Here is a 24,460-nt window from a genome sequence, read left to right on the forward strand (position 1 = left end):
AATTTCCCCAAATGTTGGCGTGTTCCTTTAAGACTTTAATAACCTGCAGAAAGTCGAGACCATACCCAATACCACAATTGTCCAAAACTGATCTTGAGCATCAAAAACAAAAAAGAAATCTCTGCAAGAGTTCTTTTGGACAGTGTCTTCTGCATTGATTGATGATTTAAGTGTCCATGGGTTAAAAGGGCAAACTTATGGAACTCTGCCTACTGGCTTAAAACGGGAGTCCAATGGCAACGTCTTCAACCGAGGACTCAAAAGTATGGTTGAAATCAAAGCAGCAGTGCTCACATGTGTAGACTAGACATGGACTGATTGTCGTTTTGATCATGGACTCTTGTTCTGTTAACTATTTGTTCCGATTTGTGATTTTAATGCTGTATTATACTGTTAATTTTATTCTATCTTTTAGAAAAGCCTCAATGGACTGGTGTTTAAAACTAGCACTCATGCTATAAACAAACACATCTGGTCTGTCCACTGTGACTGGTCCAATGTAGCCGTGGTGTCCATTTCAAATAAAGATTCTCATTCATTCACACGCATGTTATAACCCAACCTGGACCAATGCATCAGAGAATCACCAACTACATGCAACTCTAGAACCTTGAAAGATGAAACTGAGCTGTGGGAATTCTCTCAATTGGAATTTTATTGTTGATATTTTTCGGAAATTCCATCAATAACCGTGGGACTGCAAAGGTTCTAAACCGAAAACATGTTAGCAGAGGATGGTAGCACATGTTTTACAAAAAAAAACTACAATCCATGCTCCTTCAGCCTGTCAAAAACCACATCACAGTTGAGACCCACTTTTAAAAGATTATTGCGCCATCTATGAGTGACCATTTCTTATCATTCTGCCCGACATTCTAGGTGCAAAACTGTTCTGAAAAATATTTTGACATTTTAGGAGTCATTTCAGTTTCCCTTAAGACCGTTGTCGTGAAGGCTATGACCGAAACCCTGTTCAGCTCGGTTTTCAAATCTCCCCAGATCACAATGGTGTGTGCGTCTTTCCTTTTGTTATAGGTTTGTTTTTCCTAACTACCGTTTGTTGAAGGAGTGAGTTAGCCACCGACACACATGCTTGCTGTTAGTCATCAGACGTATGTCCCCATGAGCCATGGCATTAAAGAGGCCGTTCGCCCCCCAGGTACAGAAAGAGAAAACAAAAAGAGGACTAAAGAAAAAAAATAAAATAAATGATTCACAGGAGGCAGGCAGTGATCCGCACCCCCCCCCCACCCCCCCAAACGTGCACTCCCCACCTCAAATTCAACGTCCCCGGTCCGCTCCAGGTCAGTCTAGTCCAGTCCCCCTTTGTTTTACCATCAACTCGGGCCCCTTCTCTGGGTGACATGGATAAATGGATGATTGTTAAGCTAGACAAGTCAAAACAGTCAGTGAAGGGGGTCCAAAAAGAAAAAAACTTTTAGTCCATCTATAAGACATATGACCGGGGGGGGGGTAACCGTGACAACGACACTTCCCCTCAGGAGGCGGAGGGGAGTCGATTCTTCAGTATATAAAGGAGGAGTGCCGGAACATAGTGGCTTAGGGATGATGGGCACTGTCCTCCGTTGGGGGGAGGGGGGTCTCCTTTGACACTCAGTTATATCCAGCCTCGTCCCTCCTGGTTGGTCGAGTGTGTGTGTCGCAGGGCGGGTCGATGGATGAGTGGCAGCAGAAGGATGGGGATGAGGGAAAGGTGGTTGGGGGGGGGGGGGGGGGTGAAGCCAGGGCCAGGCTGCAGAGAAAGTCCATTCACACACACACACTACAGATCAGAGCGGGAGGAAGAGGAGGGATTCTACAGAGATCCAGGAGCCAGACATTTCATACATGGTCCAGCTTTTATCATCTTCTTCTTAAAAAGGGTAGGTTGGGGCGGGTGGGTGGAGGGGTGGCTCAGGCGGTGTTGAGGAGGTCCTGGATGGCCTTCTGCTGGGTCTCGTTCAGCGTGGAGATGCACTGCGTCCAGAGGACTCCCGACACCTAGGGGGCAGCACACAACACGGTCAACCGCTGCAGAACCAAAAAGCTTTTCAACAAAAAGGTCCCCCAAAGAAATAGTACATCCCACAAAGGGAAAGATGACATGTTAAGAGATCCTCCTGAAAAGCACCCCCCCCCCCAATGGCTAACTCCTATTTGAAGCATGCCTTGACTATATACACATTGTTTTTCACATTCTTCCCCTGGAGAGGGAGAGGTTCTCTGAGATCCGAGTCCAGGATGTGGTAACTTGATGCACACAGAGAGCGGAGTAGATATCGACATAGACCAAGAACATTAACTCAAATCTCATGGTAAATATCAATGGATGCTTGTTGCTAATTTTCCTTTAAGTTTCAATGAGGGCAAAGGTGTAGAGATGCAAAGTCTTTTTCAGTAGTTTACAATTTGGTGGAAAAACTATTTGTTATCGAATACGGAACAATTTTAAATAGTTAAAAATACACATATTTCACAAGATTGCAAATCAAGGTCAAATGAGGTCACAGTTTACCTGTACTTGGCGGATGACATTTGCCAACCGTTTGCTGCAAGGGTCCTCGCTTTTGACAGATTCGCTTGCTACTCCTTCTGCGATGATGAGGAATATTTTGGGAACATTCGAGTTGTCTGGTCCGAGAACAATAGGATTGTTGCTATAGGAACAGGAGGGGGGAAATATATATTGTGAGGGGAATCAAGACTCAGCAGAAACGTATATATTGTGAGGAGAATCATGACCCAGCAGAAATATATATATATATCGTCACAGAGAGGGTAGATCAGAGAGAGAGTAGATCACAGAGAGTAGATCACAGAGAGGGTAGATCACAGAGTAGATCACAGAGAGGGTAGATCACAGAGAGTAGATCACAGAGAGTAGATCACAGAGAGAGTAGATCACAGAGAGGGTAGATCACAGAGAGGGTAGATCACAGAGAGTAGATCACAGAGAGTAGATCACAGAGAGTAGATCACAGAGAGTAGATCACAGAGAGTAGATCACAGAGAGGGTAGATCACAGAGAGTAGATCACAGAGAGTAGATCACATAGAGAGTAGAGTAGATCACAGAGAGAGTAGATCACAGAGGGTAGATCACAGAGAGGGTAGATCACAGAGAGGGTAGATCACAGAGAGTAGATCACAGAGTAGATCACAGAGAGAGTAGATCACAGAGTAGATCACAGAGTAGATCACAGAGTAGATCAGAGAGAGAGTAGATCACAGATAGAGTAGATCACAGAGAGAGTAGATCACAGAGTAGATCACAGAGAGAGTAGATCACAGAGAGAGTAGATCACAGAGAGAGTAGATCACAGAGAGGGTAGATCACAGAGAGTAGATCACAGAGAGGGTAGATCACAGAGTAGATCACAGAGAGGGTAGTAGATCACAGAGAGTAGTAGATCACAGAGAGAGTAGTAGATCACAGAGTAGATCACAGAGAGAGTAGATCACAGAGAGTAGATCACAGAGAGAGTAGATCACAGAGGGTGAATCACAGAGAGAGTAGATCACAGAGAGGGTGGATCACAGAGAGGGTGGTAGATCAGACAGGGTAGTAGATCACAGAGAGGGTGGATCACAGAGAGAGTAGATCACAGAGAGAGTAGTAGATCACAGAGAGTAGATCACAGAGAGGGTGGTAGATCAGACAGGGTAGTAGATCACAGAGAGGGTGGTAGATCAGACAGGGTAGTAGATCACAGAGAGGGTGGATCACAGAGAGAGTAGATCACAGAGAGGGTGGGTAGATCACAGAGAGAGTAGATCAGAGGTAGTAGATCACAGAGAGAGTAGATCACAGAGAGGGTGGTAGATCAGACAGGGGACAGGGTAGTAGATCACAGAGAGTAGATCACAGAGGTAGTAGATCACAGAGAGGGTGGTAGATCAGACAGGGTAGTAGATCACAGAGAGGGTGGATCACATAGAGAGTAGATCACAGAGAGAGTAGTAGATCACAGAGAGTAGATCACAGAGAGGGTGGTAGATCAGACAGGGTAGTAGATCACAGAGAGAGTGGGTAGATCATCAAGTCCCCTCTGCCCACTTACCTTTCAATGAGGTCACACAGGAAGTCGAAAGTGTGCACGGCCTCTTCCTTGTCCTCGTTGAGTGGCAGCCAGCCCAGCCAGTGGGGCAGAATCTCGTTCACGTTGGCGCACTCTGGCCTGAACCTCATCACCTTGCCCACCGCCGAGATGCAGTTCTCTGTGGCGTTGACGTTCTCCTTGGAGCGAGAGTCCGCCGCCTGGATCACGCCCACCAGCAGGGGGATGGCTTCTGTAGGAGGCAGGAGAGGCCATCAGGCCAGTGAGGATGTGGACACGCGCCAAAATACCCTCTCCAGCACCCATTACAAGGGATTATACCATTACAAGGAAATATGTAATATCACAAGGGATTATACCATTACAAGGTATAACCCTGGGAGTAAGGTAGTTAGCCAGGCTGGCCTTCTTGACCCTGGGAGTAAGGTAGTTATCGAGGCTGGCCCTCTTGACCCTGGGAGTAAGGTAGTTTTTTTTATCCACTTTTTCTCCCATTTTCTATATTTTCTCCCATCCCAATTTCGTATCATCCAATTCAACCCTCCCCTGTCACGAACGCCGTTTCTTGCCTCCCACAAGCCGGCTGCAATGTGGACTAAGTCATACATAGCACAAGTCCCCTCCGGTACTTGAGGTAACAGCAGTGGCATCTTTTCACCTGCGCAGCTCGATCTCTCAGTGGCGAGGAGTAACGCGTGGGAGGCTCACGCTGCCCCCGACACTTCCCGATTCCACTGGGCAGGCGCACCAACCGACCTGTAGGAGTCGCTGTCCACAACGCCCGATCCCCACCCATCAGTTTCCCACCCCCTAATACGGCCAATGTGTATTAGTGCGGACGACCAGCTAACCTGGGAGTAGGGGTGGGAATCACCAGTTTCATCATGATACGATACGATATCGATTCTTTGGACAACGATACGATATTTGCCGATATCACAAAGTCTCTCACGATACAATACGATACGATTAGATTCAGGTGCCTGCAATCGATATGAGATGATATCATATGCCCATTTAACACAATCAGTAACATTTAGATCAACAAAAAAAAGGTAATGAAAATATCATTCGACATTTGTATTTTTGAGCTCTTCCAGACATTTAAAGGAAAATCAATCTATTGTTTTTAATACAAATAGACCTCCTGTTCACTGTAAATTGCCACGTTTTTATATATTGAGCTTTAAACTTTAAGCTAAATTGTTTGGAACTCAAAACTCACAACCTCCCTCTCCCAAACTGTTCCTACAACAATTTGTTGATGTTGCATGATCATGTATAGGCCTACATTTATTATGTATTATATTGTTTATGTTTAAATAACATTTAAACATCAAACTCCTCTGACCTCATCTGGTCTTTCCAAAGACGCGTGCACACACACACACAGAAAGGGAGAATGCTATGCTGTAACATCTACACACACGGAGCTACTGCTGTTGTTCTTGGGCGGATATGAGACTCGCCACAGGATTTTCAAAATAAGAGTATCGATATGAATCGATCTTATTACATCGCATCGATCCGATTCGATTGTTGATAATTACATCGATGTATCGATCTGGATCGATGTATCGTCCCACCCCTAGGAGTAAGGTAGTTATCGAGGCTGGCCCTCATGACCCTGGGAGTAAGGTAGTTATCGAGGCTGGCCCTCATGACCCTGGCCCTCTTGACCCTGGGAGTAAGGTAGTTATCCAGGCTGGCCCTCTTGACCCTGGGAGTAAGGTAGTTATCCAGGCTGACCCTCTTGACCCTGTGGTGCAGCTACCTGTGCAGAAGGGCCTGTAGGTCTCTCCGCCGTACTGGGCCATGACGCCCACGCCGTACGCCGCCGCCTGACGCACCTCTGGGCTCGTGTCACACAGCGACTGCAGCATGGGCCGCAGGAAGTACTCTGCGTACTTGAAGGAGGCGGGGCTGCAGTGCTCCACCACGTCGTCGAAGATGCACAGGCCCCACTGTCTGTCCGCCCACGGCCTGCTGGGACACTGCAAGGGGAGAAGCACAGCAGTCATTAGGGCTGGGTAAAAAATAAATAAAAAACTATTTCCCGATTCTAAACCGATCTTCATTTGAATTCGCGATTATCGATCATAAAATCCCAAGATCAATATTTATATTAAAAAAAAAAAAAATTTACTCGTTATGCCAATTCCCTTCCTGGACGTTGCGCACATTGCCCCACCGTCTGTCTGGGGAGGGTGTAGACCAGGGGTCGGGAATTAAGTGGCCTCGGGATAGGCATTTTCCATTGGTTCTCCCAGCCCACGTGACCATTTATAGCATTTCCATTGGCTATAGTGACAGTATAATGGTTGTGGAAATACAAATCTATGAAACCACTTAGAAAGTACATTCATGTAACTGCTAGAGTCAATTCTTAATGTAAACATTGGGTCTCATTCCCGAATATTATCCAAAGAGTTCTCTTGGAAGACTTATCTTGGAACCGACTGAGACAGAATCTACGACAAGTTCACTTTGGGTCCTCAACGCGCTGGGAAGATGTCTTAATGACTCAAACTGTCTGAGCTGAGATGCCGCGATGAGGAATTTCACTGCTCTGAAACATGAACGAGCGTTCCCGTCCGAAGCTCCTTATAAGGCAGCCAATAGGGAAGTGTGCAGATAAAATCGCAAAAAGTCAATAGTTAGACACACCTGTCCAGCTCATTAGAATGAAACGGACGATGCAGCCGTGTGAAAATGGTTGCCGATAGGAAGCGCTTTGCAACCGATCAAAATGAGATTAGATTAATTGTATTGTTATCATATAGTACAGCTCGTGGTGCGCACACACGCGCAGTACTGTATAGCCTACGCGCGTAATGAATGAACGCAGTATAGGCTTATATTATTCTAATCATGACTTGTTTTATTAGGAGAGCAACAAATATACTGCACTGCCCGCCCCGTAGACGTAGTACAGTCCACCATGCAGTCCGCTGGTACGCCCGACTCTGGCGACCTTAATATGTGTACTGTACTTACTGTATGTAGGTAGGGCAGAGCATATAGTATCTACTAAATCCTAATGAAACAAGCTTTTAGAATAATATAAGCCTATATACTGTTCATTCATTAGACACGTAGGCTATACTGGCGCACACAAGACTTGTTATGGAATATTAATGCAGTCTATTTCCACGCGATTAGCTTTAGTTCTTATTTAGTTATCCACTGTCATTTCAGTGTTGGTGTATAGGCTATATAGTGTATTTCAATATCAGTTTAATTGATTAATGATATTCGAAGGAATGCAGGTTTATAGCTATATCAAACAAAGGTCTGTCCCAGTGTATACAAATCAATGGGATATATTGCATGTTGACCTGCATTCTTTCAAATGTATAATTAACCATTAAAACAGATATGTAACAAATAAGAAATACAAATTCCACAGAAGGCATTAAATATAAATTATTTTCAATCAATTCACAATAATTGCATAATTGTGTTTGAATATCCGAGTAATTAAAGTAATTATAAATTTGTCCAAAATAGCTGGTTCAGATATGGTTAATCCAGGTGCCCTGTGATCAGATGAATCCATATTAATAATTTTTCCGACATCAAATGCGTAATTTCTTATCGTACAAATATAGTCATTTTTCTTAATTATGATTAAGTAATTAATTCCAAGGAGGCCTGTAGCGTTAATAATAAACTTTATTTGTATTGACATGCGTTGACATGAAGGAATCACTGAGAACACAGTCTGTCAAGTTAATAACATTTTCAATCAGTCAATCAATCATAAGTGTGCTCCTCAGCACTCTTAAATTCTGCTCTCAGCCACGGCCAAATCCGATCTCAGGAACATTTGGGGAATCGCGCTACTAGCGCTAATATGTCTTAAATTGGCCTGAGGAAATTTGTCGTAAATCCGTTCGGGAATGAGACCATTGATATTTTTAACAATGCAACATGTTTTTTTGTATCCACTTTTTCTCCCATTTTCTATATTTTCTCCCATCCCAATTTCGTATCATCCAATTCAACCCTCCCCTGTCACGAACGCCGTTTCTTGCCTCCCACAAGCCGGCTGCAATGTGGAGAAAGTCATACATAGCACAAGTCCCCTCCGGTACTTGAGTTAACAGGCTAACAGCAGTCGCATCTTTTCACCTGCGCAGCTCGATCTCTCAGTGGCGAGGAGTAACGCGTGGGAGGCTCACGCTGCCCCTGACACTTCCTGATTCTACTGCGCAGGCGCACCAACCGACCTGTAGGAGTCGCTGTCCACAACGCCCGATCCCCACCCATCAGTTTCCCACCCCCTAATACGGCCAATGTGTATTAGTATGAACGACCAGCTAAACTGAAAGCAATGTGGAGCGCTGGGCTCGAACAGGCGAGCCCAGCGTCCCCGCATTCGTGGCGAGCGCCTTGCCCACTACGCCACATAGCCACCAAACAATGCAACATGTTAAGAGGGTTCCTTGAACCATTTACATTTTATAGCATTGAATCGGTTTTAATTGGAAATAGATTTGAGACCTTGTGAATCGGAATCTAATTTAATCGGAAAGAAGTGGCGATCCCCAGCCCTAGCTGTCATACTATATTTACAATTCAAAGCTGGACTTAATAGGGTTCTGTGATCCGTTGAAAACATTGTGATCTTTCAGGTGTCCCTTGGACGTGTTTACAGAAACCAAAGATGCATTTTGCCCGAGACCCGAGGTCAGTCACACAGTTTCACTTGAGCCGCTTGTTTACCTCCGGAGTAGAAAACAGCCGAGGCACACAATCTACTGCCAAAAGAAATGTCATTTTAACAAGGCCGTTGGATACCATCTAGTGGCTAACAAGGACATTATTTATTATATATTAGAGTTGCCAGATGATGTAGACTGGAAAGCAGTATTTCATTTAAAATGCAGACCTACAAAGTACAAATCTCACAGGTCCAACCATTTTAATTACTATATTTGTTTCTCTGGTGGAACTAAGGTTAATGTTATTAATCGTGCGCCTGCGGCCACACTTTATTTAAAAACAGCCAATCAAATCCCCATCAATGGAAAATTAACCCGCCCATACCCATGCCGATGGTCCTTGTGCAAGACTAGAACACTGGGATCATTGATTAAACACCTGCCATCAGAAGAATAGACAGTCAGAGTGACAAGCTACAGAAGATGGCCACAAACGATAGTACAAGTGATGAAATGGACGAAACGGAACATTGTATTGCCCCGGAATAATAAAAAGGGTTTTTACTTTCACTTTTTAGGTGAGACAGTAGCCCCTAATAGGCTAAACAAATATTTGAATAGGCTAAACAAATATTTGAATAGATATCACTATGAAAATGTCCCAGTTTGTTATGTACCGGTACATATAAACTAAGAAAAAATATTGCAAGTTTACAGAATTGTATGTTTATTAGGGGTGGAACGGTTCACAAAATCGACGGTTCGGTTCATATCACGGTTTTGGGCTAACGGTTTTCGGTTCGATATACGTAGTTTTTTTATAAAAAAAAAAAAATTAACACTCCAGAAATGTAAACATGCTTCTCATTTATATATATATATAAAAAAAAAGGTTTACAGTGGTTTGCCTTAAATAATGTTTGGCACACAAAGACCGAACTGACTGAAAAATATAGGGTACATTTGTCAAAGTATTAACTTAGTGCAAACAAACAATATGCTCAGCCAGCACTAGACTTTCCTTTCTTTGAAATAAACACAAAAACAATGTCAACAATGTTTAAATTCCCTGATTGTCAGTTCTTAATGGAAAGATTAGTTTTCCACTTGAAATTAAAGTGCAGTATTTGAAATACAATGAAAGGAATATGGCTGGATTTCTTATCAAATGGAAAAGTGTCACGGTTATTTAAAATAAATAAATAAACGAACACACTGTACGGTTTCAAAACAAGTGCGTTGAACAAACAGTGCTAAGTGCTAACGTTATGGCAAGATGTGTGTAGGCCTATGTAATGTTAATGGCTATGTTTTTAAAGTCGTAATGAAGATTGATTTAGAATATATTGCGCTTGCAATTTCCACACTAGCACCTGCTGCCAGCTGAGCAGCCAGCACGTCACCTCTACCGGCTCCGTGCCAAATGAACCGAATACACACGCCCCGAACCGGGGAGGTCGTGCCGGTTCGAATACGTACCGTTCCAACCCTAATGTTTATATATGCAAATGAGGCACTTCCTCATAACGAAACCTTTAAAGCTTTGTTTTAAATTGTCATGGAAGTTCTACATAGGATTGTCTTGCATATCCAGATCAGTAAATCCTTCCCTTCTATGAATCTGTTGTTGCACTATAGCCAATATAAATGCTAGAAATGGTCACATGGGCTGGTTCTCCTTCCCTGGATTCTCCTCAGATGTGCACACTGGTCATGCGTGAGAGAGGATAAAGAGAGAAGCTGGTTTTATAATAAAATGGCAAATAGATATGAAAATAAATATAATATTCAACAAGCATTGTAACTTGTTTTGGATGTGGAGGACGAGCCAGACAACAACGATGGGCCAGATAGCATGGACAATCTCAGTGGGTTGAGGCTTTACAAATGAAGTGAGAGTCGTGTTTGTGTGTCGTTTTGCCGATACAATATGTCAATAAATGGCTATAGAACAACATACATTATGTACCCTTTTTCCTGTGGTCCAATATAACTTTATTTTTGTTTCCCGATATTGTGTTGCCCCATCGGACACAAACTGTACATAGTCGTGAACAATAACAACTCACTATTAGCTGGACGATGAGCTGCAGCAGTTGTTCAAACCAAGGCAGAACCTTCTCCTTGTAGCTGCTGAAGACCGAGTGCAGGATGTCCGACACTTTAGTCAGGATGTACACGTCGTTCTCGTCCTGCACAAGAACACAGCAAAACAATTATATATATTTATTATCATTTGAATGATGCATGGTATACATTTAACAGGGTTGCCAGACATTGCAATATGAAATTCAAGGACTTTCAAGCACCTTTCCAAGCACTCATTTCTCATTTTAAAAGAGTCTTTTAAATGCAGTTTTTATAGGGGGGAAACAATCGAATCCAATATGTATGGCTTAAAACTAGGGATGTCCCGATATTTTTTTTTTGCTCCCGATCCGATCCTAAAACTTCTGCAAGCTTTCTGGCAATACTCTTCTAACTCAACTTTATCTTTCATAAGTCCTGATCACCTAAATAAATACAGGCTGTTGGTGTTCTCTTGAATGCACTACTGTATGAATAATTCATAGTGCTCTTTTCTGTAATATACACATATATATATATATTGAACAAGGCATGGTACATGAGTACAGATTAAATAAAGGAGATTAATAGATACATTTCTTAAAAAAGTGTAAATAGAAATTGCTCGACAATAAAAAATGTCTGCAATCTTCCAATCCACCAAGCAACTCAAAACGAGAGGATACCAACAGAAGAATATTGCAGGGGATTTTGGCACATTCTGTTGGGCCGCTACCCACACGGTACAATACCAATTGGCAATAAATACAATACCAATTGGCATTAATAAAGGGGAGGAATAATCGACCGAAATAACGTTTCTGAACTTTTTTTTGAGAAGTTTATATATTTATCCAAAGCGCTTTACAACTTTATGCCTCACATTCACCCATTCACTCACACACCAACGGCGGCGGCGAACATGCATGGTGCCGACCAGCTCATCAGGAGCAGTTAGGGGGTCAAGTGTCTCTGTGAAGGACACTTCCGACGCACTGCTGGGGAGGAGCAGTGAATCGAACCAGGAACCTCAACTCCTGAGCCACTGTGGCCCACGTAATAAATGGCAATGTTGCGTTATTACAACATGGTGACTTTAATATGGTGATATTATAGTGGCCTCTGGTGCCGCTCACCTCATCTTGTAACGTTTCCTCCACCTGCTCATCATAGTCTTCATCCTGTCTTTTGCCTGAGGAGGAAGAGGCGATGTTAGTGCCGCCAGCCTCACAGTGTGCAGAAGTCAGTGGATTCAGTTTACCTTTACATATTACAATGTCTTTGTTAACACATCGAGTGCCACGCCCCTTCGGGGAAGTGACCCCTTCCTTGAAATCCATTAAACCCATGTAAAAGTAGTTGTAGTTTGTAGAGCTAAACCTATATTTTATAGTATAGCTATGGGTCTAATAACGCTGTCGAGTCTCATTGAGTTGCTTCTGGTCAACGTGCAAAAAACAATAATTTTTTCATCCGTACATTTCCGCTTTGAATATGAATATAGTTTAGTTGCTTCAGAGTCATTCCAGGGAAAACACGCCTCATGCACGCATGCAATATGATTTAGATTGCACTTCAATGGGCGGGCGGGGTCAGTAATCCAAACCATCCCTACAAGCGGAGTGTTTAGGACCCGCCCCCACTCGGTAGGGAAAAAAACTAACCAGTTTCTAACGGGGTGCAATAATGGCCGAAGGCGTTAGAGGGCGGTATAAGACAGTCTGCCAGCTCAGACACATTCAGTAGAGCATGCACAAGGTGAATTATGAAGGCAATAGCGAATAAAATAAATACCGTGAGAAAAACGTAGATACGATCGGGCGACAGTTCTACGTTTTCGGCAACCATAGTGTTAAAGCAGGGGTGTCCAACCTTTTTTGAACCAAGATCTACTTTTTTATTTACCACCTAGCCCGAGAGCTACCAGCCAAAATTGTATATTGTAAGCCATCATTTGAGGCTTTATAAAAGCAGCATAATGAACACAAATCTGTCAGTGCAGAGTCTGACCTCATCTTAAATAACAAACAGCATTGCTTGTTGTAGTTAACAAGGAGAGGAAGAGTTGATTTAGCAATTTTTTTTTTTTTTTTTTTTTTTTTTTTTTTTAAATAATCGAATTTTATTTCAAGATCTACTTGAAATCAGCCCGCGATCTACCTGTCGATCGCGATCGACTGGTTGGGTCCCACTGTGTTAAAGGAACACGCCAACATTTTGGTAAATTAGCTTAGTCTTCTCCAGAGAGACAAGAAGATGGATACCAGTTTCCTCTCTGTGCATTCTGTAGAAAGCTATCTGGCTGCACGTTAGCCTAACTTAGCACAATGAATGGAAGCGGACAGTGCCGATTAGCCTAGGCATTGTCCAACTAACACCTCTCCTGAAGGCTAACCGGCACGGTCCACTTCCATTCATTGTGCTAAGCTAGGCTAAAGTGCAGATGGCTTTCTACTGAACACAGAGAGGAAACTGGTATCTATATTCGTGTCTCTCTCTGGAGAAGACTGTAAGCCAATTTCCCAAAATGTTGGCGTGTTCCTTTAAGCTATGTGTAGCGTTGCATCAAATGGGGGTCGACGGAAAGCGGGGCGCTGATGGAGCCTCACCGTGTCTCAACTCCTGGTTCTTAAAGTGCTCCTCCAGCTTGCCCTTCAGGATGCCTCCCAGCTCCTCAAAGTGCTCGTTGTTCAGGCAGCCGTCACCCAGCAGCTCGATGCACTGCGAGGAAGAGAGAGAGACAGAGAGAGCGAGAGGAGACCCAGCAGGGGTGTTGATTGATTGAAAATTGTTTTAACAGATTGCAGAATGGGTACAATACAGTTAATCATAACATATATGACATACCAGATCTACAAATACAGATGTAACGTGCTTCAATTTGTGGAGAGAAGGTTTCAACTAATGTAGGGGGAACTGGTACTAACAACTGTCCTAACAAGTTTATTTATTACCCCTGGTCATGCCAACATTGACCAGAAGTGAGAAATTGCCAGCGGCTGGAGTGAGCTAGGTAGTGTAGTTTTATGAAATTTAGACATCCATCGAAAGCCATGGCTTCACTAATCAAATCAAATTGATTTGTATAGCCCGAGATCACATGGAATAGCCCCCATGGGCTTTAAAAATCTAGAAGAAACATCACAATAGATAGAGGACAAAAACCATATACAACAACTTCCCCCAATGAAGATGAAGAACGACTCGCAAAAAATAAAAATAAAAAAATAAAAGGAAAGGGAAAAAAAAGCACCACAAGCGGCACGGAGGAGAGAAACCTCAAATGGGATGTTCAAAGGGGATCCCCCAACAGGTGGGGATATAATAATGATTTTAACACTTAAAATCATTGGTAAACAAAGTAGTGCTGAATATATACACTTTGACTGCTGAAATAAATCGGCTTAAGAGGTGAAAAAGGGAGAATACCACCAAAATGTACTTTTAGGTTGTTATTCTGCATAAAGACATTTTATGAAATGACTAAGGCATTTTGTCATGTTTAAGAGTTTTAATCACACATTTAAGAATGCAAAATGAAATAGTCTCCTAAAAATTGGGGGATGGTCAATAAAAATTCTTTTGACAAGCATTTTTCTAATACCTACATTTTTCGTTGTCCAGCACAGCTAAATTAGCAAAATAATATCGCGTGAGTAGATTCAGCGGAAACGCTTTAACTAGAGTATACTCGTTATTTCTTTTATTCAATATTTCTATTCATTACAGGCCCACTGACTCTGGGTTAACATTGGGAATCGCATTGAGAATGCCTAGGTGCAATACCGGCCGCATCATGCTAGACGACGGTATCGAGCACCCTTTCTAACATTGTATCCTGGGCTGTGGGATGGCCAAGGGTTTGGGATAAAGATTTGTCCTTGTCGGGCAAGACGAACGGTTCTGCCGGTTACATTGAAGCCCGTCAAATATGCACGATCCATATGTTATGGTGGATTATGCCGTCGAGCAAAAGGACATTGGATATACCAGATGGCAATCAAACAATTGGAATATTCTTTTTGGATTACTCCCGGCCACAGGTAAGGGCGATTTGATGTCAATTTGAGCTTGATCCTGCAATGCTTTCATACCGATCGGGCTGATAACCGTTTTTAGTGTTCAATGGGAATGCCGTTACTGGCTACCACATGATAAGGCTAATCCCCGGCGGTGAACGTTACCTTGGCGAATGAATGCATGATTTCCGACAGGACGTCTGAGTCGGGCTCGGTGCCGATGGACTTGATGAGGGCGTCGCACATGAAGTGCCACATCTGGGACAGGTACTCGGGTCCTCGAACCCGCGCACACTCCAGCAGCAGCGGCATGGACTCCGCCGCGGCCACCCGCACACGTGGGCCGGTCAAGGACCAACAAACCATGAGCCTTGGACACGCATCGCAAAACACACACAATTGAACACACGGATTCGTCCGGTGACTAATTCAAAGCTGTTCAAAGGAACACACCAAGATAGATACCAGATACTGGAATTTCTAACTTCGATATGATACCTTGAAAAGTATCTATATCATTTTCGATACCACAGGGAAAAGATTCAAATGTAAATTTTTTTTTTTATAGCTTTTGTTGCTGGTCGATTCTCCTCACCTCTCTGGTATTATAAGAGAAGAGAAATATAACACTTTTAAAACCCTTTGTTCTAGGGCTGGGTGATATGGCCTAAAGATTTTTTTTTTCTTCTTTATCAGATTTATTTCCCTATTGGGATTGAAGTGCAAACCCAACTTTCACCAATCTTCATTAAAAAAAATTATATAATAATATATATATAAAAGGTTACTCTTGATCAAACAAAGATGAATGTCCCTATTGGGATTAATAGTGCAATAACTTGCTTTTTCACCAAACTTCACTTAAAACAAATAAAAGGTGCCTCTTGATCATCAAACAAGAATGAATTTCCCTATTGGGATTAATAAAGTGCAAATCTAACTTTCACCAAACATCACTTTTTTGAAAATAGATAGTGCAGAAAGTATCGATATTGCAGGAAATTAGTATTGAAACAGTTTTAAATATTCAGAATCGATATGTATAAAAAAATATATATATATATTTTTTACAACACTACTAGTTTAGCACAATGAACGGAAGCGGACATGACCGGTTAGCCTTCGGGAGAGGTGTTCGTTGGACAACGCCTAGGCTAACCGGTCACGTCCGAGAGGAAACTGGTATCCATCTTCTCGTCTCTCTCTGGGATAGGATATCAATTCATTTAATTTGATAAGTAAAAATGGAACTATATTCCCGTCCCGAGTACAGAGTTGTGGTTTCAGAGCCGGCGGAAGGATATCATCGTGGAAGTAGAACTTCAGCAGCGGCACCATGAGCTTCACCACCTGCTCCGTGTAATCCACAAAGCCCTCCTTCAGCTCCTTGGCATAGCACACCTGGAGGACAGAGGACGGTAAGTAAGAAACACTTTATCTTTTATAGCGCCCTTCTCAGCACGAGCCGAGCGCACAGAGTGCTTCACAGTAGGGCTGGGCGATTATGGCCTAAAAATAAAATCCCAGATTAGTTTTTTTCTTTTCTTATTAATGGGATTTCAATTTTTTTCTCTTGAAAACTAGAAACGCCAAGGAAATCATTCAAATAACCTTTGTTTTTATTTGACTATTGGGATTAATAGTGCAATAACTTGCTTTTTCACCAAACTTTACTTAAAACAAATAAAAGGTGCCTCTTGATCATCTCCCTATTGGGATTAATAAAGTACAAATCTAACTTCACCAAACATCACTTTTTGTAAAATAAAGACAAAATATATATACCGGTATATACATTTTTCAAAATAGTCCTAAAAATATCGATTAATCGCCCAGCCCTACTTCACAGCATTTTAAAACATCAGTAAAAATACAAGAAATAAAAAAGTGAAAAAAAAAACACATGAACAGAAAGAATCGGCTATTGGTGTTTAAAAAGCATGTCTGTAGAAGTACTTTTTTTTTTAACGTCTGCTAATAATGCATTATATAGCCTGTATATACACAGAAATGTGTTTCCCGGTTTCAATGGGTTAAAATGAGCTCTGAGGGAGCAGTTTTCAAGTTTAAGGGGAGGGCGTTCCAGAGACACTGCAAACGCTTGGTCCCCTTTGGTAGACAGTAACGCTATGCATCTATCTTACACCAACCCAGGACAGTAACGTTACGCTATGCATCCATCTTACACCAACCCAGGACAGTAACGTTACGCTATGCATCTATCTTACACCAACCCAGGACAGTGACAGTAACGCTATGCATCCATCTTACACCAACCCAGGACAGTAACGCTATGCATCCATCTTACACCAACACAGGCAGGACAGTAACGCTATGCATCCATCTTACACCAACACAGGCAGGACAGTAACGCTATGCATCTTACACCAACACAGGCAGGACAGTAACGCTATGCATCTTACACCAACACAGGACAGTAACGATATGCATCTTACACCAACCCAGGACAGTAACGCTATGCATCTTACACCAACACAGGACAGTAACACTATGCATCTTACACCAACACAGGACAGTAACGCTATGCATCTTACACCAACACAGGACAGTAACGCTATGCATCTTACACCAACACAGGACAGTAACACTATGCATCTTACATGATCCAAGGACAGTAACGCTATGCATCCTACACCAACACAGGACAGTAACGCTATGCATCTTACACCAACACAGGACAGTAACACTATGCATCTTACATGATCCAAGGACAGTAACGCTATGCATCTTACACCAACACAGGACAGTAACGCTATGCATCTTACACCAACCCAGGACAGTAACGCTATGCATCTTACACCAACCCAGGACAGTAACGCTATGCATCTTACACCAACACAGGACAGTAACGCTATGCATCTTACACCAACACAGGACAGTAACACTATGCATCTTACACCAACACAGGACAGTAACGCTATGCATCTTACATGATCCAAGGACAGTAACGCTATGCATCTTACATGATCCAAGGACAGTAATGTTACAGATCTGATACCAACCAAGGACAGTAATGTTATGAATCTTACAACCTAAAACAAACCAGAAGTGCATAGGATAGCTTCCAGAGAGGCCTCATATTATCCAAAATACTGTACACACTTGACACACTGTAGACTTAATTTAGTACGGGCAATAATTTGAACAATTGCTTTAGTATTGACAAACTTGGCTCTGATGCATTATCTCACCAGGCTCCAATCCGATGGGGACAGTGTTTGCTCGGACACTAAAGTTGAGCTACTACAGTTCCATTTATCATCCTTTATTTATTCTCAAATACAATCGAGGTCACCCTCATTTTCAATGTTATCGAGACTTTAGATATTTCAATGCACACATTTCTACAATATAACAATAATGATTAATAACCATCTATATAGTACTCTTCACACATGGACCGCAGTCCAGAGTGCACCACAGCAATTAGTATAAAATGAAAATGTTTATTTATTTTTTTTATCCACTTTTTCTCCCATTTTCTATTTTTCTCCCATCCCAATTTTTCATATCGTCCAATTCAACCCTCCCCTGTCTCGAACGCCGTTTCTTGCCTCCCACAAGCCGGCTGCAATGTGGACTAAGTCATACATAGCACGAGTCCCCTCCGATACTCGAGGTAGCAGCCGTCGCATCTTTTCACCTGCGCAGCGCGATCTTTCAGCGTCAGGGGTCTGCGCTTTGGAGGGGCGCCGCCCCCGTCGCTTCCTGATTCTGCTGCGAACCGACCTGTAGGAGTCGCTGTCCACAACGCCCGATCCCCACCAATCAGTTTCCCACCCCCTAATACGGCCAATGTGTATTAGTGCGGACGACCAGCTAAACTGAAAGCAATGTGGAGCGCTGGGCTCGAACAGGCGAACCCAGCGTCTCCAGTATTCGTGGTGAGAGCCTTGCCCACTGCACCACGTAGCCGCCCTAAAATGAATTTTTTTTTGAACATAGTTCTTAAAAAGAAATCAGCCATAATCTGCATGCGAGACTTAATATATAAAGTGGTAATAAATAAATTGAATTGGCCAAGACGATTGCAGTTGGTGCACTCCTAGCAATTAATATTGGTGGCAACAAGGCACCATACTGGTAGAAATCTATTAAACTAGAGCCGGGTACTTAATCTATAAGGTAATAGACTTTGCCAGGTCATGTTTCTAAGCCAGGTTAAGCTTTTAAGGCAGGCCATGTTTGATGTTTTTAAAGGCGGGTCATGTTTTTGGGCCATGTAAGCCTTTGAGCCAGGGCATGCTCCTATGCTAAGCTGGATTTGACCTTGTGACCCCGACTCCTACACTAAGCTAAAGGGCAACAGTGGCTCAGGAGGTAGAGCAGTCGTCTGACAATCCGGAGGTTCCCGGTTCGATTCCCGCTCCTCCCGGGCAGCCTGTCGAAGTGTCCCTGAGCAAGACACTTAACCCCTAATTGCTCCCGATGAGCAGGTTGGCTCCTTGCATGGTTGCCTCCACCATCGGTGTGTGAATGTGTAAAATGTGAGGAACAAATTGTAAAGCACTTTGGATAAAAGCGCTATATAAATACAGCCATTTAAGCTGTATATGACCTTGTGACCCTGACTCCTACACTAAGCTGTATATGACCTTGTGACCTGACTCCTACACTAAGCTGTATATGACCTTGTGACCTGACTCCTACACTAAGCTGTATATGACCTTGTGACCCTGACTCCTACACTAAGCTGTATTTGACCTTGTGACCCGACTCCTACACTAAGCTGTATTTGACCTTGTGACCCGACTCCTACACTAAGCTGTATATGACCTTGTGACCCTGACTCCTACACTAAGCTGTATATGACCTTGTGACCTGACTCCTACACTAAGCTGTATATGACCTTGTGACCTGACTCCTACACTAAGCTGTATATGACCTTGTGACCCTGACTCCTACACTAAGCTGTATTTGACCTTGTGACCCGACTCCTACACTAAGCTGTATTTGACCTTGTGACCCGACTCCTACACTAAGCTGTATTTGACCTTGTGACCCGACTCCTACACTAAGCTGTATATGACCTTGTGACCCGACTCCTACACTAAGCTGTATGACCTTGTGACCCGACTCCTACACCAAGGTGTACACGAGTGTCTCACCAGCATCTGGCAGGCGGTGGCCTTCTCCTCCAGGCCGGCTGTCTTGATGCCGAAGCTCTGCTGGTCTCCCAGGTTGACAAACTCCCAGCCGTCGTCCTCCGACATATTCTCCATGTCCTGAGCTGAGGGGTGGGACACACAGGGTTACTGGACAGTTACAGGGAAGAGGTCACACTAAGGCTGAGACGACATGCCATTTGGAAAAATCGATAAATCGGGACAATGATCGATAGATTGTTTTATTATTATAAATAAATGAAATATGAAAAAAGATCTATATTAAAAAAGATCACACAAACTAATGTTGGATACGTTTTACACATGCAAAAAAAATTATAAGTGATGCCACGTATCGATTTCACGCAGTTATCTATAAATCGATAAGTGGTCTGTGAAACAAATGTCCTACTCCCCTAAAGAAAGAAATACATAGCAAACGTGACTCACGTTATGCAATAGTGCTGCTGCTTTTTATTTTGTTAAAATCTTTTAGTTAAGACTAAAAGACTACAATATGACTACAACGATTTCATGACGGCTTCCTGTCCTCGCATTTCCGGTGCAATGCAATGCACGGAGCGAAGGCGTCGAATACCTAACTTAACGTTACATTTTCAACAACAGATTGCTGCTAATAATTAAACACTTCATGGAAACGGAGTAACGTTAAGTCGAGTTCATACGTGTAGTGTAGTATGAACTCGACATAACGTTAACCCGTTTCCATGAAGAGTTTAATTAAGTTGATGGAGTTTCCAGTGTTGCTTCCACCGTTGCGTCGCAGATGGATGGTACGCTCCGTTAGCGCCGTAGCTAATCCGCTCCTAGACTACCGATATCAGAACCGATAACGTCGGAGCTTATCTGTACTCAGTTTTTCTAATTTAGTACCGGTTCCCGTTTAGAACCGGGTTTCGGGGGGCATCCCTAATGCTGGCTGTCGACAATATTTTGCGCATTGGGAGCTAGAGCTAGACAGACAGACAGACAGACATACCACTTCTATACCCGGTTCGACAAACAGGCCTCATTGCCCACTCAGTATCTATGTGTATCTACCCTCTGTACAGCACTTTGGTTGACACGTGTCATGTTAAATGTGCTATATAAATAAATCTGATTGATTGATTGAGTATAGTTTTAGAGTGATCCTGTCAAATCCCAATAACCCCAGCAAACGGCGCTTCAATGTATTTTCTTAGAAATCGTATTCTTAGATTATCTGTATTATATTTCATCATAAATGCACGGAAGCGGGGGAGGAAAAGTCGCCCCTCCGTGCTTTAGTCGCAGCCAACGGCAGGCACACACACGTTGTGTTCTCTGCGGGAAAAAAACATCAGATTAAGCCAAGATTGGTAACATAGAGTCCTTACCTCACGTCTGATGTACTGCAAAAAGAATAATCCAATTCCTGATCGCCATTCCAAATATTGATCGCGGTAGTCTTTCCAACGTTTCTCAACCAAAAGACATGAATCCCCGGTGCAGTGTCCCCAGTCCATGTGTTATAACTAGGGCTGTCAGTTTGTTGCGTTAATTAATTACACAGCAAATTATCGCGTTATGAGAATTAATTAAAAAAAAATATTTTGTATCTCATTCATTCCATAAGAATGTAGAATACACATTTAGCCTTTTATTTTTTTTAATATGGACCATTTGCATGTTCTTGGCATCCGATTCTAGGGACATCTATGAATCTCAGGGAATGTATTCCCAGTGTCAGAAATACTGTGTGGGCTAGATCCACAAAGAATGGAATGCACGGTGAAAGTTGCACCCTCACTTACAATTCATTATGAATTGAAAATGGGGGACCCTGATGTAAACAAGACGAAAGTCTCTCTGCATCCCCTTAACAAGCGTGTATTGAGCCGTACAGTATTGTACCCATTCTGCAATCTGTTAATAACATTTTCATTCAATCAATCAATCTGTGCGTGATTGATTGAACATTTTATTTCGAGTAAATTGTAATGAACCAAATGAGAATATAATTTTTTTTTAATCTTTGACTGAATAACACTATGCTCAAATTGACCAGAAAAATCTAAGCGAATTAATAGATGGAAGATGATTAAACAGAAGGTTTTGTAGATACAGTAGTACTGAATTCTGCCATCCGGACACATGCCATTTGAAATACGATTATAGAATATAGAATATCAGGCATAAAATAGTTATGCGATTAAAATGAGATTAATTAATTACAAATCCTGTAATTAATTAGATTCATTTTTTGTAATCGCCTGACAGCACTAGTTATAACCACTCCCCATGCCTGGAAAGGAAAACCTGGACTGGACTTCTTAGACCAACACAGAGGGATTCCAATGATGTGCAATACCGGCCACAAGGCGGCGGTATTGGCCTTTTGCGAGCTCAGACCCATTCCCAATGATAACATCAGGCTGGATGGATGAAAAATGTATGGATATAGCGAATAAAAGAAATAACGATTAAAACCCGACTTTTCTCGTGATTGGCGCTCAACCATCGGCGAGATAACCCGACTTGTCGTCATTGGCGCCGAATGTGTTAAAGTATCTTGTATCTTGTCTACGTCAGTTCAAAACATGAGTTAGGCTTGCGAGAGCGCGGTAGGCAAACCCCCTACATTTCCTCATCTCCCACATGTGCAGCACATGCGCATACATGACATAAGACCCCCTTCCCCCCTCTTTGATCTACCCATATTTCGTCCTATCCCCATCCCTTGGAGCTTACTGTCCAGGAGGGCCACCTCAGGCTTGATGGAGGCCGTCTTCATCAGGGGGCCCATGACCACAGGCAGGTACTGCTGGAACTCCTTCCCCAGGATCTTACACATCCTCGCCCAGGCCGAGATCATGTACGAGATCTAACCAAGAAGATGGATGCATTAATAGGGCTGAACAATAGAATCACGATGACTGAGAAAGTGAGATTGAGAGGGATCCGTCCAGAGGTACTTCAGTCACACAGAAATGCTGGGTCTATATAAACAGAAGGATCTTTCGCATGTACTTCAGTCACAGAAAAACTGGGCCTATATAAACAGGAGACCATCCCTGGGAAATCTAATGAGGCTTGTGAAAGAACAATGGGAAAACGGTGCTTGTGCACATTTCCTGTCGAGTTGGTTAAATGTGAAAATCCATGATGCAAATGATCTGTTGCAATTAGGGGTGTAACGATGCATCGAAATTAGGGATGGGTACCGAATCACGTCGGTACTACAGAGTACCGATTCACGCGAGATCCGTCTGTGCCACATTTCGGTACATTTTTTTCTTTCATGTCAACGTTCACATGCACAATATACGCTTACCTAGGATTTGACTTGATTCAACAACAAAGCAGTCTGGGCAATGGCAAGCCGAAAACGGTCGATAGTGTGGGTATTTGAAGTTTTTTATAATTTTTTTTACAACCGAGGTAGGTAGATTACATTTTTAGAGACTAAAGTACCGAAAAAAGGTACCGTTGGGTACCGGTAACGATTCACAGGTACCGGTTCAAATGTGAAAGGTATCCAACCATAATCGAAATGCATCGATCCTAATGTGATGATTCAACTGCATCGATTTGAAAATGTTAGAATCTAAATGAAAAAATTAAGTTTGTGTACTGTTTTTATTGACCTATAGTCCAGTCATGCTGAGTGAATCAGTTCCCCCAGCCACATTTGTGTATTCAGAATTTTTTTAGAGAATTAACTGATAGAAAATGTATCGAATCGTGGTCAAATGAAGAGATTTCATGATGCATTGAATCGTTGCCTGAAGAATCGTAATCGAATCTAATCGTTGTGAGGTTGAATCGTTAGACCACTAGTTCCAATACAGTGAACACTTGATGGTTTATATCCTAAATGGGATTTAAATTCTACACATCCTTTTACACACGCACACCTAAACCACACACTCACTGGGAGAGCCAAACCCTAAACTAAAAAAAAAAGATCACTTGATGATTGATGTCCTAATCCGTTTAAATTATTCATCAAAACTAAACGTGCGCCCGCCGTGCGACGGACACAGCAGGTAATCCAAGCACTGTGCTCCGAGGCTCATCTTCCTCGCACGGCAGTAAACTCACATTAACCGGTCGACGCACACCGTTACCACAGAGCCGGGTGGAGGAACACATCTCCCAACACACGGCGTCCCGAGGATCAAGTGACAACAATTCAGAGTGTAATAATTCATAAATTGTATAGTGTTTTTCTAGACACTCAAAGCGCTCCCCACAATGTAGGGTGGAAATGGCCTCCTTCACCACCACTGGTAGCACCCAACCTTGGACTACACAGGCTCAATGGCTGCCATACACTGGCACCAGGCACACATCACACTACACAATGACTACCATTAGGGCTGCAACTAACGATTATTTTGGTAGTCAACTAATCCGTCGATTATTTTTTTAGTCGACTAATCTAACAATTATTTCTGTCACACCCTCCATCTCTGCTTCCTGTGAGCGCGGCTCTTAGCAGACTTCTTAGCTTAACATAACAGGCCGACAGTACGTTTG

At 42.8% G+C, this 24,460-nt stretch overlaps 1 protein-coding gene across 2 annotated transcripts in view; it reads right to left on the minus strand.

Moving 5' to 3' along the window:
• Positions 1-637: 637 nt before the first annotated feature.
• The window catches only part of kpnb3 (karyopherin (importin) beta 3), a 53,901-nt gene continuing 30,078 nt past the window's right edge, over positions 638-24,460 (minus strand). For both annotated transcript variants that reach the window (XM_084324413.1, XM_084324414.1), the window contains 11 exons: positions 22,670-22,802; positions 19,940-20,061; positions 16,115-16,211; positions 14,976-15,148; positions 13,401-13,512; positions 11,928-11,983; positions 10,794-10,916; positions 5,832-6,051; positions 4,061-4,289; positions 2,516-2,657; positions 638-2,001 (listed from right to left, as the gene is read on the minus strand). In XM_084324413.1, the coding sequence (XP_084180539.1) occupies positions 1,915-2,001; positions 2,516-2,657; positions 4,061-4,289; positions 5,832-6,051; positions 10,794-10,916; positions 11,928-11,983; positions 13,401-13,512; positions 14,976-15,148; positions 16,115-16,211; positions 19,940-20,061; positions 22,670-22,802 (1,494 nt within the window). In that variant the 3' untranslated portion in view covers positions 638-1,914. The remainder of the gene's footprint in view (positions 2,002-2,515; positions 2,658-4,060; positions 4,290-5,831; positions 6,052-10,793; positions 10,917-11,927; positions 11,984-13,400; positions 13,513-14,975; positions 15,149-16,114; positions 16,212-19,939; positions 20,062-22,669; positions 22,803-24,460) is intronic.

The sequence above is a fragment of the Notolepis coatsorum genome, assembly GCF_963971535.1.
Source record: "Notolepis coatsorum genome assembly, chromosome: 1".
In the NCBI taxonomy this organism is placed as follows: Eukaryota; Metazoa; Chordata; class Actinopteri; order Aulopiformes; family Paralepididae; genus Notolepis; species Notolepis coatsorum.